General features: G+C 35.1%; 1 protein-coding gene across 4 annotated transcripts in view; it reads left to right on the top strand.

Annotated features, from left to right (window-relative positions):
• The window catches only part of LOC142336771 (alkaline ceramidase 2-like), a 29,432-nt gene extending 16,839 nt beyond the window's left edge, over window positions 1-12,593 (top strand). For all 4 annotated transcript variants that reach the window (XM_075385685.1, XM_075385688.1, XM_075385687.1 and 1 more), the window contains 3 exons: window positions 184-291; window positions 6,777-7,008; window positions 12,364-12,593. In XM_075385685.1, the coding sequence (XP_075241800.1) occupies window positions 184-291; window positions 6,777-7,008; window positions 12,364-12,570 (547 nt within the window). In that variant the 3' untranslated portion in view covers window positions 12,571-12,593. The remainder of the gene's footprint in view (window positions 1-183; window positions 292-6,776; window positions 7,009-12,363) is intronic.
• The last annotated feature ends 2,109 nt before the right edge of the window (window positions 12,594-14,702 follow it).

The raw sequence follows: 14,702 nt of genomic DNA, 5'->3' as shown, positions 1-14,702 counted from the left end.
TGTAATGTTAAAGTAACGAGTCATTTTTTAAAAATCTGGTTTGATACATTGAAATTTGAAAGACATTTTAAATTATTTTAATTTTGAATTCTTTTCATTCATATCTAAAAAATACGTTAATTTTGATTCTATTTATATCAGTGTTTGTTGTTTATTTATCAGATTTGTTTATTTGTGTTTTAGCACAATGGGCCAAATGGCGGACGAGTTGTTCATCCTGTGGCTGCTGGCTCTGGCTCAGGCATGGTACTTCCCAATCGGCATATTTCCGAAACCCTCCCCTATCAAAAGGTGAGAACGAAAAGTAAACTGCTGTTTCAATCTTTACATTAAGTGACACAAAGTGCATCTTAACATGATGAAATCGTTCTAAAAGTTTGAAATCCAGGCGTTTCTTGACGATAAAAAGGGAGAAAACAACTGTTCTAGAAATTGTGTACTTTGGAGTGTAAATTTCCAAAAAAGCTTCAAAATTTTTGACCGTTAAAGGTAGGATCATTTTGAAAAGCTCCCTATAATCTTGACTTTCACTTAATTTACTTTTTGTTAATAGCCGCCGTCAGCCTCTCAACGGCTATTATTTAGGTGCTCTCCTTTTTACAATTCAACGAATTTGAATTGTATTGGGGCGCTGTCTTTTTTTAAGATCTGTTCACACACATTTTTATGGTTTTTGAAGTCAAATTGGAGTAGTGATTTTGGTCACACCGGAACAGGAAGTGGAGCGAAAAAGCGAGTGATTTTGCGGCGGGAAATTTTTTTGCTCTATTTTTAAAGTACTCTAAAAAAACGGTGTTTGAAGAAAATTTCGCCTTCTCGCTAGTGGTCTTTTGCTCACATGCGGTAATTTCACTTTGATTTTTACTTTTTTTTCGATTTTTTTTCTGATTGGTTTTCCCAATCCATTCATAGTTCATTCCAGGCCTAGTTTTTTTTGTTTAAACAAATTTTCTCTTTCTCTTTTGTGGTTTTTTGTTCGAATGCGGCATTTTGACATTGATTTTCAGGTTTTTTTTAAAAAATTTTGATCTGATTTTTTTTTGGAAATGGTTTTCCCAATTCACTCATAGTCAATTCTAGGTCTAACTTTTGTTTAGTCAAGGGAAAACTTTTGAACTGTTCGTCAGGACTTGTCCTGCTATGGTTTTTTATTTCGTCGTCAAGATTTTTGTTACGACCATGTGACGTCACAATCTTCTTTTTATTTATTCGTTCCTGCAGTTTCAACTGAATTGGGTGCGTGACGTGATTTTTCACTCTTAGCGGAGCGAGTTTTTTTGTTCATTCGCGTGATTAAATTTTTGGTCACACGTGACTTACGTCACTCTCAAAAATGACTTCCTCACTCTGAAATTGATTTTTTCTTTACTTCAATTCAAAGAGATAAGGTCAAGGGGGTGCATATCACTCTAATTGAAGGTTATTTAAGAGCAGAAGAAACAATAAGTTATACAGATTCTCATTAAAATTTCAAAATCAACTTTCTTAATGAAACCAATAATGTTTTTATATATCTTTTAGACTGCAGATCTACAAAGCTACTGCGGCTATTTTCTGGCAATCTGCCAGCTATGCTTTACTTTTGTGTCAGTTAGACCCTCTTTCTCATTGGAGACATTTCCACAGTGAGAGTTCTGTAAAACGACTGCTAGAGTCAACGGAGCTAGCAATAGTTACTCAAGAAGCACAACGTGGAGGTTGCGAACCTCGTACATGCTCTGGGTTTCGGCCCTTCCTCAGATTTCACCGTATGAAGGCCTTTGCCGCCACCACCTCACACTCCCATATTTTGTCGCCCGATGATATTTTTTGCCCTCGTGACCTATTGAAGACAGGCATCATAAGCAAGCTAGTCACTACCAAAGCCATGCCGCACTAGTTGATCGAGATCAATCGCCTAACCTCTGTCGGTCATGGTTTTAGTGATTGTCATCAGTACCCTGTACTTTTGATATTTTTGTACCTAGTTGCCAATTGCACTGTTCTGTTTGCTCTGAATTATGACTAGACATTTGTTTTAATCAATTTATTTTTGGGCATTGCTTCATAATAATTCATATAAGTAATTAGCAAATAAAATTACACCAATGTGATGTATACATAAATTTATAAATTTTTGCAATGATCAGTGATGAATTACCTACCATCTTGAAATGTATACCATCTTAAAATTATGAACTGAAAATAGATGTCATGAAAGTGAGACAGGAGTATGCAAAATCGTAAAGTGTAGTTGTCTGAAGTAAAGCGATCCAGTGAATTTTTTTCTGGAGAAATTCAGTGCTATTTTATATCTTTATTTAATCCAATGGTGATAATAATATAGTTATTTTGACTAGGTAATTTTGACGAGGTACCCAAAATACTAAGAATTTTACTCTAAGTGGAACGAGTATTTTTCTTCATTCGCGTGATTAAATTTCTGGTCACACGTGACTTACCTCACACTCAAGAATGACTTCCTCACTCCAAAGTTGATTTTTTTTGTTGCTTTTTATTTTCAAGAGAAAAGGTCAATTCGGTGCTTGTCACTCTAATTGAAGGTTATTTATGAATAGCTAATCGAAACAGCCATAGGTTATACAGATTTTTGATCAAAATTTGACATCTCAGCAGTTAATGAAAAGAGGAAGTTTCTTTTTTATTTTCTGTTTTTTTAAACTACATATCTATGAAGCTATTGCTGCTTTTTTCTGACAATCTACCAGCTATGTTTATTAATAATCGCCGTCATCCTCTCAACGGCTATTATTTAGGTGGTCTCCTTTTTACAATTCAAAGAATTTGAATTGTATTGGGGCGCTGTCTTTTGTTTAAGATCTGTTCACACACATCTTTGATTTTTGAAGTCAAATTGAAGTAGTGATTTTGATCACACCGAAACAGGCAAGGGAGCGAAAAAGTGAATGGTTTTGCGGCGTGAAATTGTGTTTGCTCTAAAGTACAGTGAAAAAACGGTGTTCGAAGAAAGTTTCGCCGTCTCGCTAGTGGTCTTTTTCTCACATGCGGCAATTTCACTTTGATTTTTACTTTTTATTTCGATTTTTGGATCGGAATTTTTTCTGATTGATTTTCCCAATCCAATCATCGTTCATTCCAGGCCTAGTTTTTTTGTTTGAACAAAATTTCTCCTCTTTTGTGTTTTGTTCAAATGCGGCATTTTGACATTGATTTTCAGTTTTTTAAAAAAAATTTTTGATCTGATTTTTCTTGGAAATGGTTTTCCCAATTCACTCATAGTCAATTTTAGGTCTAGTTTTTGTTTAGTCAATGGAAAAGTTTTTAGTTGTTTGTCAGGACCTGTCCTGCCATGTTTTTTTATTTCGTCGTTAAGATTTTTGTTACGACCATGTGACGTCACAATCGGCTTTTTACTCATTCGTTCCTGCAATTTCAACTGAATTGGGTGCGTGACGTGATTTTTCACTCTTAGCGGAGCGAGTTTTTTTGTTCATTCGCGTGATTAAATTTTTGGTCACACGTGACTTACCTCACTCTTAAAAATGACTTCCTCACTCTGAAATTGATTTTTTCTTTACTTCAATTCAAAGAGATAAGGTCAAGTGGGTGCATATCACTCTAATTGAAGGTTATTTAAGAGCAGAAGAAGCAATAAGTTATAAAGATTCCTAATCAAAATTTCAAAATCAACTTTCTGAATGAAACCAATAATTTTTTTAGTCTGTCTTTTTAAATCTTTTAGACTGCAGATCTACAAAGCTACTGCGGCTATTTTCTGGCAATGTGCCAGCTATGCTTTACTTTTGAGTCAGTTAGACCATCTTTTTCATTGGAGACATTTCCACAGTGAGAGTTCTGTGAAACGGCTGCTAGAGTCAACGGAGCTAGCAATAGTTACTCAAGGAGCACAGCGTGGAGGTTGCGAACATCGTACATGCTCTGGGTTTCGGCCCTTCCTCAGATTTCACCGTATGAAGGCCTTTGCCGCCACCACCTCACACTCCCATATTTTGTTGCCCGATGATATTTTTTGCCCTTGTGACCTATTGAAGACAGGAATCATAAGCATAAGCTAGTGACTACCAAAGCCCTGCCGCACTAGTTGATCGAGATCAATCGCCTAACCTCTGTCGGTCATGGTTTTAGTGATTGTCATAAGTACCCTGTAATTTTGATTGTTTTGTACCTAGTTGCTAATTGCACTGTTGTTTGCTCTGAATTACGACAAGACATTTATTTTAATCAATTGTTTTTTTGGCATCGCTTATTAATAATTTTTATAAGTAATTAGCAAATAAAATTACACCAATGTGATGTATACATAAATTTCTACAATGATGAGTTATGAATTACCTACCATCTTGAAATGTATACCTTCTTAAAATTATGAACTGAAAATAGATGTCATGAAAATGAGACAGGATTATGCAAAATCGTAAAGTGTTGTTGTCTGAAGTTAAGCGATACAGTGAATTTTTTTCTGGAGAAATTCAGTGCTGTTTTATATCTTTATTTAATCCAATGGTGATAATAATATAGTTATTTCGACTAGGTAATTTTGACGAGGTACCCAAAATACTCTAAGAATTTCACTCTAAGTGGAGCGAGTATTTTTATTCATTCACGTGATTAAATTTATGGTCACACGTGACTTACCTCGCTCTCAGAAATGACTTCCTCACTTCGAAGTTGATTTTTTTCTTTGCTTTAATTTTAAGAGAAAAGGTCAAATGGGCGCTTGTCACTCTATTTGAAGGTTATTTAAGAAGAGCTAATCGAAACAGCCCGAGGTTATACAGATTTTTAATCAAAATTTAACATCTCAGCAGTTAATGAAAAGAGGAAGTTTTTTTTTCTGTTTTTTGAGACTACAGATCTATGAAGCTATTGCGTTTTTTTTCTGACAATCTGACAGCTATGTTTATTAATAATCGCTGTCATCCTCTCAACGGCTATTATTTAGGTGCTCTCGTTTTTACAATTCAAAGAATTTGAATTGTATTGGGGCGCTGTCTGTTTAAGATCTGTTCACACACATCTTTGATTTTTGAAGTCAAATTTAAGTGGTGATTTTGGTCAATCCGAAACAGGTAGTGGAGCGAAAAAGCGAGTGGTTTTGCGGCGTGAAATTTTGTTTGCTCTAAAGTACAGTGAAAAACGGTGTTCGAAGAAAATTTCGCCTTCTCGCTAGTGGTCTTTTGCTCACATGCGGCAATTTCACTTTGGTTTTTACTTTTTATTGGATTTTGATCGGATTTTTTTCTGATTAGTTGTCCCAATCCATTCCTAGTTCATGCCAGGCCTAGTGTTTTTGTTTAAACAAAATTTGTCTTTCTCTTTTGTGGTTTTTTGTTTAAATGCGGCATTTTGACATTGATTTTCAGTTTTTTTAAAAAAATTTTTGATCTGATTTTTTTTGGAAATGGTTTTCCCAATTCACTCATAGTCAGTTCATGGTCTAGTTTTTGTTTAGTCAAATGAATATTTTTGAATTGTTCGTCAGCACTTGTCCTGCTAAATCCGCTTTACTTTTTGATTACGTTTTTCGTTTTACATAAGTCACGTTTTTCACGCTTGACTAGGATTTACTTCACTTACTGTTTAACTAGGATTTACTTCACTTACTGTTTCGGCTGAATGGATTTTAAATTCTTTCACGTATTGAATCAGGTAATGTAGTGAATACGGTCAATGTCAAAAGAGCCAAATCAAAATAAACGGGATAAACAGATAAAGCCCGATCATTAAGTCTTAATGCATTAGGTTATCAAAGTTCATTAAAGCGTTTGCTAGTGGGCTTTAGTATTATGCTTAAATAGCCTTTAATTGAGAAGTTGAAATAAGTGTATTTTTGGAATCTAATCGATTAATCAGAATTTACACAACAAATAAGAACACTTTTAGACTTAGAAAAATTCTGTCGATTTCTATCTGTTATTTTTTTCTTTTTCTGTTTAAATCCCAATTTGCGTCAAGCGGGTCAACGGTGGCTAATTTCCGGTAATTTGCCGGCTAATTTTATTTTGTCATCCAAATAGACAAAGCACACCTTCCATAAGAAAGTTGTAGAATTTTGTAACTATTTTCAAGTGTTGAACTGAGGATCAAGTACATTAAAAAGTTAAGGCTTTATTCTCTGCTCTCCCTCGTTTTTCAACCCTCAGAATATTTCAGACATAATTGTATGCGAAACTTCATTGAGATTTATTCCCAACAATCTGGTGAGAACCGCGGGACAATTGTTAAGTTTGTGGGCATGTTCGACGCAATGATCTCGAGTTGAAATTTAAATGTTTCTTTGCTTACTTTTATTTCACGGCTATGGAGCTTCAAAATTTAAACGTATAGTAGATAAAATCAATAGGCATCTTTTGATTTGACAGCGAAGCAATATTCGTATAGTTTTTTTGGTGTTTTAACAATCATATCAAACTAGGATTTTAAATTTTTGACAAATAATTTTTTTTTTGTTTCTTTTTCGTATAAATTTTTCGTCCGAAGTCATCAAACATAGTTTTGGACGATTTGTCGTGGCGCAAAGACCAGACTGTTTTTGAAGGCCGCTGGCAACTTAAGAAATATATATTTTTTTAGTTCTCTAATTTGATCTTCTAACTTTTTCATTTGGCGGGCTTGTACCTTCTGTGCGATCGAACATTGCCGATCCTCCTTGTTGATTTTATTGACCAAACAAGTTCCAGCCTCTTGTCCAGACTTTCGCGCGCTGGTAGACTTTTCCTCTGATCAGAGGTCACTCCGGTCTGGACACCTCGACCGGAGATTTCATTCTGTTCTGATTGCGATTTGTGTTTCAGACCCCACATTATGGTGATGTTTGTGGGTTTAGCCTTGGTGAGCACATGCCTGTGCCAGATCTATCCCTTCATCAACCATTTCGCCCTGGTCGCCATCTCCCTCCCCCAGTACATCGGGGTCTTCATCGCCTACTTCAACCGGAAGGCACCCCCACCTGCCATCCTCACTGACCTCTTCGGCACATGTACTTGTGTCTGGCTTTTAGCCCTCTTTGCCTGGGTTGTGGACCAAGTTAGAATGACAACTTTTTCCATTCACTTTTACAAATCAACCATTCCGTTAAATAAACTACAATTAATATAGAAGTCTCTCAGTTGGCATTTTTACGGTGAGGGGGCTTCAGGTTATAGCAGGACATAGTTGAATTGCGGGGAAAACAAATGCGGGCAATGTGATATTTTTTAATTGCTCTTGAACGAAGTTCATATCAATTATTGTAAACGTGTTGGTCTTTTTTATGCAAATTTTTCGCTTGACCATTTTGCGCTTTTCTTCTAAAACATTCTTTGACTTCTCAAATGACATTTTCACGCTTTCGTTCTTTTTGATTGATCTCTATTGTTCTCACTCCGAAGTAAAGCTTGTTGCTAAAATTAAATAGATTGCAGCATATCAGCAAAAAGGGGCCAGATAGCATAGTGGGAAGTTCGGATGGTGAGGGAGCGGGAGGTCAATGGTTTCGATCACGGCGTGGTCAACTGTTTTTCCACCCTTAAAGAAAAGTTTATCTAGGCTGCAGCACCTGAATTAATTTGCCTCGCTGGTTGTTCATGGGCTATTCTTCCGACATTAGTCGGTTAATGTTTTCTCTCAGCGGAGGGGGAGGTGGGGGGGGGGGTAGCCAAGTGTAATGCCCCTGAGCACCTAATTTGATGAGAAAGGTGTTGTAATTATCGATTTAATATTAGTTTAATGGCATAAAATCCTATGAATATCTCAAAGTTAATTGGTATGCGTGCGTTTAAATTGATTACTATTTCGGGACTATTTTATCGGCGCTGTTTTGTCTGCTTTTTTTGACTACTTTGCCAGGAAATAGATTGCTATTTGGGTCTGTTTTGAACGGGACTATTTCTTCTGGGACTGTTCTGTCTGCTTTTTTGGTCTATTGATTGTACACCCTTGATCCAGTTTCTGATCGTACATTCCATTAAATATTAAATGTCAAGTCCAGCTCTCGCATTCCAAGTCTATTATACAATTAGAATGCAAAAATGATCAATTTATTGGTTTTGCTTCAGTTCGATAGACGTAGAAAAAGTTAAACGAAGAAATTTTTGTGCTTTCTTTTTTCTCTCTTTGGTGTAAAGTGTTTTTTCTCTCTGAACAAAAAGCCTTCGGCGTTGTTTAGTTTCAATTAAAGAGTTTCAGTGGCTGCTAGAATATAAAACTGTCATACTTAAAAACTGCGCCAATAAATTTGTTCAGCCGCTTGTATCGGTCTTTAAGTTTTTAATAGTTCGCTTGAGACTAAAAGATAACAGTAGTTGATTTTCTGAGAGGTATTGAAAAATCTCAATGCCTTTACTCATTTGTAAAGCTTTTTAAATTTCACTTCTAACTACAGTGTTTTTTGCCATTTTTGGAGATCATATGTTCAGATAACGAGAGTTTAAAACTGCTGATTTATTTAGAAAATACTTTAAGAATCATTAGTGCTTTCTAACTGACTTCTACATGAGTGAATTAATACAGAAAACGAGAGGATGGCCATGTTCGATCAAGACTATAAAATTTTACAACGTTTTAAACTGTTGTTGCTTTGTTGCCGTGATCGAAAGCTTTCAACGCGTGAAAGCATTTTTTGCGTTTTTTTGCACTCATATTTAACGCCTTTTCAGAAGGCATGTATTTAAATAGCGAGACATCATTTTGAATTGTTGAGATTTGTAAAATATGAAGAGTACTAAAAAAAATTTTCCACCGCTTTCTTTTGTTTTGGATGGAGAAAGCCAAAATTCTACTTTTTAGAAATAAATGGCTCAGAAATACTATATGTTTTTCCGTTTTTCTTATATTCGGGTAATCATGAAACTTTTCTCAAACATTAGAATACCTTCAATCAAAATTTTAAGCTGCATTTGATGTAGCTACGTTATTAATTTTTTTTCTGTTTTTTTGTCCCAACACTACTTTTAAGTTAGTAACACTCCTAGTGTTGTTAAAGCTTGGGTTTTCAAAGGTTTCTTATACTATTTTAATGAATACTATTGATAGCATTTGCTATGAATACAAATTTTTAAGATTTTTGCAGGTTTCGGTGGATTATTTTAGCACGCTGAGTTTGTTAACTAGTATTTTTAGTCGATCAAAGTCACTTCAAAGAAAATGTTATTATGCCTATTTATTAACTACCCTATACGCCTGGCGTTTTAAGACAAGCTTTCTTATATAGCTGTTGGAAATCTGCATTTGCTCAAAAAGTTCTTAGGGATTTTTGACACACGCTAATTATATTTGTTTTTATATATCTGCAAAATTTTTTGCCGACTGCATATATTGTTACCTTGGTTACTTTAACCATTCTTCCCATATGAGGTTTTAAAGAACGTTTTGTTCAGCTGAGTTTTTTTAAAAAGAACATTTTAAGATTTTATGGAGAGACCTTTTTCAAATATCAGTAGCAGTAGCAAAACACCTCAAGCTGTTGGAAAACACATCTTTGTAGCTGATCAAATGTTTTAAAAAATCTGTTTAATTAAGGCTACTGTATGTATAGGAGTTTTTGATTATTTTGGTTTTTTTTATGAGACATTGCAGTGAAACAGTTAAAAGTGTTGAGACGAACAGTCGTTTGGTCCAGGAATTGCGTGTGTTTCTTCTCTTTGTTAGCTTTTGAGCTGTTTGGAAACGTTGGGCAAACTCATTATTCAACAGTTTTGATGAGATGGGATTATAATAACTTCGTTAAGAGTACGTTATTGTTCCGACCCCTCTTGAGGGGGGAGGAACCATATGCTCGAATGGGTTTTTTTGTTCAGACAATTTTGACCGATCGATATATTCATCGTACGAGTTGTGAGTGGTATCATTAAAAAGCCACTCCAGTTTAGAATATGGAATTAAAAAGATTTTTTTGAATTTTGTGTTTTACAGGGAGTTATCAAGGTTTGAAGTTTTGTGAATAAAAGACGGATTTCCGTTGTTTTAATTCACATTTTCCGGAATTTCGCCTAAAGTTTCGTCAATTTTGCTAAAAATTGTTAATCATAGTGCTGTTGATTTTTTTTAGAGATAGAAAAGGATTTTTGCTATTTTGAATTAATTTTTGTGGCTAAAATTGTGACTAAGTATTTCAAAATTCAGCATTTTTCATCAAAATTGCCCAAAATAAGCTTCTTTAGTCCAATTTGATTAAATTTGCCGGAAGTACACACCCCAAAGACAGCAAAGACAATCTTTGAAACTACAAAAGGAGCTAGTTTTACTTCCACTTCCATTGAGAGTAGTCTAGAATCAATTTATGGCCGTTTTCTGCTAACTTTACTCTATAAATATCAAAGACGCATTATTTATTGTTGATCTTTTAACTAACAAATTATAAAGATCTAAAGCATTCGAAAAACTGATAGTTCTAAGTGGTTGAATAACATTAGCTAGGCTGGTTTTGGTCCAATCTTGGACTGTTACAATCAAAAAATTAATTCAGATTGTAATCAGTCGGTCTTTAAAAAAAATCGAGCTTTATGTTAATTAAAGAACAGAACAGAACAATTCACATCAGAGCTCACTGTTGATAGGTTCAGATGGCTTCCTAAACAGTTTCAATTTAATGTATCTATTTTTCGTACTCGAAATATTATGATCATTTTGACTTTTAAATTGTTTGCTTTTTAAATTGACAATGGCTGATTGAACTTAGCCACTTTTTTTCTTTGGATTTGCTCAATTTGTAGCTTAGTATCAGCAAATAAAGAATGCATCTTCGATCTCTTCCTTCTATTGATTTAATTTTTACTGGTTTTTTCGGTTTTGCGCGTTAAGTTATGCTTTTCTGGCTTTGATACTAACAGATTTCACATTTTTTTTTATTTTTAGGTATTGGACCCTTTTCACGTTTTTTTCTCGCTTTGTCATATTATCACATTATTGGCAGTTCACATATTACAAAATTAGCGTTCAATATAAGGCACAGTTGAACATCTAAACGTCATGAAAGGCATAGATTATCGTTTTCCAGGCTTCGACACCCCTTTCTCGAAGAATTAAATTGAACTTTTTACAATTGTCTTTAACTGTCGTTTTTAGTTTGTCTGTTTAGTCTTATGAATTTACATGGGTAATGACAGTTCTCTATTGCATTTCATGAAGGAAAAAGTGAGCCTTTATTCTGATTTTAGTAGATAGCTGACGGCTCTCATGACGCTGAAATCAATTGTTTTCAAAAATAAAGAAAAACTCTTTAATGTTGTTTAACGTTATTGTTGTTGAGGGAGGGTGCAAGTGGTGCCAAGTCTAATGTTTAAAGAATTCGTTAAGAATTCACTGGCTTCGACACAGATTTTTCGCACAAAAAGTGAGCTATTTTTTTGTCTTTATTTAATGTTTTTCTAGTAGACGTAAGACATGTTCTGATTATTGACGTGTCGCAAGCGCTTCCTTTGGGCATATATAGGAACCTATTTAATTTTTTCGTTTTGTAGCTAATGGTTTTCGTGGCTTCGAGAATAATTGTTTTCGAAAAGATTTTTTAATTAATGTTGCCCTTCTCCATTATTTGGTCCTCTTGTTACCTATTCTCATTAATGAGAAGGCCTATGCCACATTTTGGGCGTTCAAGGAAGGCTAAATTGAACATATTTTGAATGGCCAATTATGGCTTTACTTTTTATTTTTTGTTGTTGTCTCTATTTGTTGTTCTTCTTGTAACCGCATATAAAAAACGATTATTGACGGGTCTTAATGCACTCCTATAGAGGCGTTTGTGATCATAATTATATTGGATGTTTTCAATTTCCTTCTAGTGGTTTTCCGTACTTTGAAATTAATTGTTTTTAAAAATATAAGCCATTTTTTATCTTTGCTGTTTTTTGTTCTTTTTTGTCTAAATGCTACCGAGCCTTCTTATAGATTAGTCCCATATCTTTTCTAGTGGCACTTGAGTTTGCTTTTCAGGCACTGAAATTCGCTTTCCAGGCACTTGAGTTCTGTTTGAGAAAGGTTTCACTTTATTCGTACTGTTTGGTGCACTTTGTTTATGGGTGTTTCTTTTTGACTGCTCTCGAACGAAGATTGAAGCAACTATTATAAACGCGTGTGTCTTTTTTTAACAAAAATAATTGCTTGATCGTTTTGTTCTAGAACATTTTTTTGATTTCCTATCTGGAGTGACTTTTTCACGCTTGCCGTCTTGATTTCACAAATTAAGTCGGTCGCTAAAACAAAGTCGATAGTAAGATGAACCAACAAAAGGGTCTGATAGCTGAGGTGTTAATTCTTCTTTCTCTCACGCCAGAGGTTGAGGGTTGGAACAGCTCATTGGGCGGTATTTTTTGGCACTCATGGCTATAGTCCCCTCTGAATTAAATAACCCAGCCTGTCGTTCGAGTGAAATTTGTGCGGCGTTAGCGGTTTCTATTATTTCAGGCATGCTGTCCTACTTTGCTTTCCTGGAACTTTCCTTATTTCCACGCAATCTGGCATCTCCTCTCTTCCATCGGAATCTGCCAGTCTATGAACTTGAGCATATACCTGGACTTGGAACATAAAAACCGTCTGAGTCACATCTCAGTGAAATTGAAACGATACCCAAATTTCAGGTGGTTCTCATATCAGTATCTTGCAATCGAGTGAAACTTGTACTACTCCCAGTGAAACGAAACTCAAAATATATTGAAAAAATCTAAATAAAATTCTTGATAAGAAAGAAAATTTCTCAAACATGTGGCTAAGTATGCACAATCTTTGCATATTTTTAAGATCTGATTAGGACATTTCAATATTGAATAGATAAACTTAGCTTAGCAAGATCTTGCCGACGCATTTCACATCTTGTTTCTCTTGGGGAAATTTTGGATGTCTTATGAAGATCTTGTTACCTTAGGTTTAAATGATCAGTACAAGCATCTACCGGTACCAAATAATTGAGCAAAATTATTCACTAATGAAGTTGGTTTCCACTTTATATCTTAATACATCGTAAAAATTGGTTTTATCCTTTTAATCAGTGTAAGTCCCGGCCAATTTCTTTGAAAGCAGTTCTATTTCGGTACTTGTAGACACTTGTAATGGTGGACCTTGAAGTTTTGTGACGTGTTAAAAAATTGTTAATTTCTTTTTATAAACATATTTCAAAAAAACTTGGTAGTTTATATACATATTTTTTGATGGTTTTTAACTGTCATCTCAGCAAAATCTGAAAGTTTCGTTTCACTGGGCAAAAACTACTTTCTGCGTTCTCTTCGTGAACGCTCTTGGATCAAAACTAATTATCAAGTATTCCAAATTTACAAAGTTTATAATTTGTTGATTGTTTGAATATCGGCTGGAACTTTAAAGTGACAGTGCAACTTAAACTCTATTTCTACTCCTTTTCCATCTATCAGTGAACTGTTTGATCATATTCTATTCATATCTTTTTGTAAATATTTTCACATAGTTGTCCAAAGAGAGATTATCTCATTTTGTTTTTAATTGAAGAAAACAATTTCTTGTTTTTCTCGATCGCCGAGCTATCTCAGAAACTACTCACGTATTTTAATCGAACTCTGATCAATTTTTTTTATCAGACAGTACATTACACCCCGCTGTTTAATAATTGCTTACCGGCGGTTGGTGGCCGAGTGAATCAGCGCTGATTCAGTATAGAGACATTCTGCTTTTTAGGATGGCCAGTACTCCATTCATGTCCCAATTTACAGGAGCCAGTATTGATTTTTGAGCGAAAATTACTGCATGAAAAATATGCTCAGCTAAACTCCCACCAACAAGGTTTGATTTATATGCGATTCGAATTTCCGCGTGGGTACTTGTAACATTTAATTTGCGTAGCAAGTCTTAACCACTAAGCTAAATGGTCTGTGTGGTAATTGTCTACAAAATAATTATATACAAATAGTGTGTATACTACAATAGTAATTACTAGTTATAAGCTACAAAATTATTTTAAAAAAAGACTTAATTTTGGGCTATGGGTAATTTTCAGACTTTACAGGATAATTTTAGCCTGGGCTAACTCCATGACTTCTATATAATAATGAAGAACTGAACATTAAGGAACTTAAAAAGTTCTGGAAATGCAATATTTCAGAACTGAATTAAGTTTTTACACTTGAAATTTGCTGGTTTAGCGCTGAAATGCTCTGCGACTCAAGTCCGAGTTTAATACAGGTTTTACGCATGTGTTTATTCGTGTGCCTTGAAATACTCCACCGTCTAGCTGTTGGTTTGATTTAAAACTATTTTCAATATACTGCAGAGTATCGTTTCTGTTGTAGAACGAAAAAAGACGTAGAATTAATAATTTCGATTACTTGCTCTCAAACGAAGTTTGTAGCAATTATAATTGTCCTGTTGTCTTTTTTGCGATTTATGACCCATATAAATTTTCGGCCTCAAAAACGGGATGAACAAGTTGTGCTCGGAGGGCATTAAATAGTCAAAGAGCTCTCTTATAGCCTTACGCTTTACTAGTCTCTAAGTATGCAATTCACCGAAATTATTTTTAGGAGATAATTTCTTAGAGGGGGCGGTTTTTAATCTTAAAAGTTTGGCCCCTCAGTCACCCCACATCCCCATCCCGTCACCCCGTCCACCTTCCTCCAACCTTGCAATTTAAACCCCCCTCTCGTTCAGCCTTTTCGCAACCCACCCTACCCCCACCCCCACGTCGCTTGACCCCCAGAGCTTAACCCCCTCACCCCCCCCCCCCCCCACACAAACACTACTCACTCCACCTAATGCTAGCATCCCTAATCCTACCGAAG

Source organism: Convolutriloba macropyga, chromosome 3 (genome assembly GCF_964194025.1).
Source record: "Convolutriloba macropyga chromosome 3, txConMacr16.3, whole genome shotgun sequence".
Classification (NCBI taxonomy): domain Eukaryota; kingdom Metazoa; phylum Xenacoelomorpha; order Acoela; family Convolutidae; genus Convolutriloba; species Convolutriloba macropyga.
Note: the sequence above shows the minus strand (reverse complement) of the source record. Positions and strands in the feature narration are given on the sequence as shown.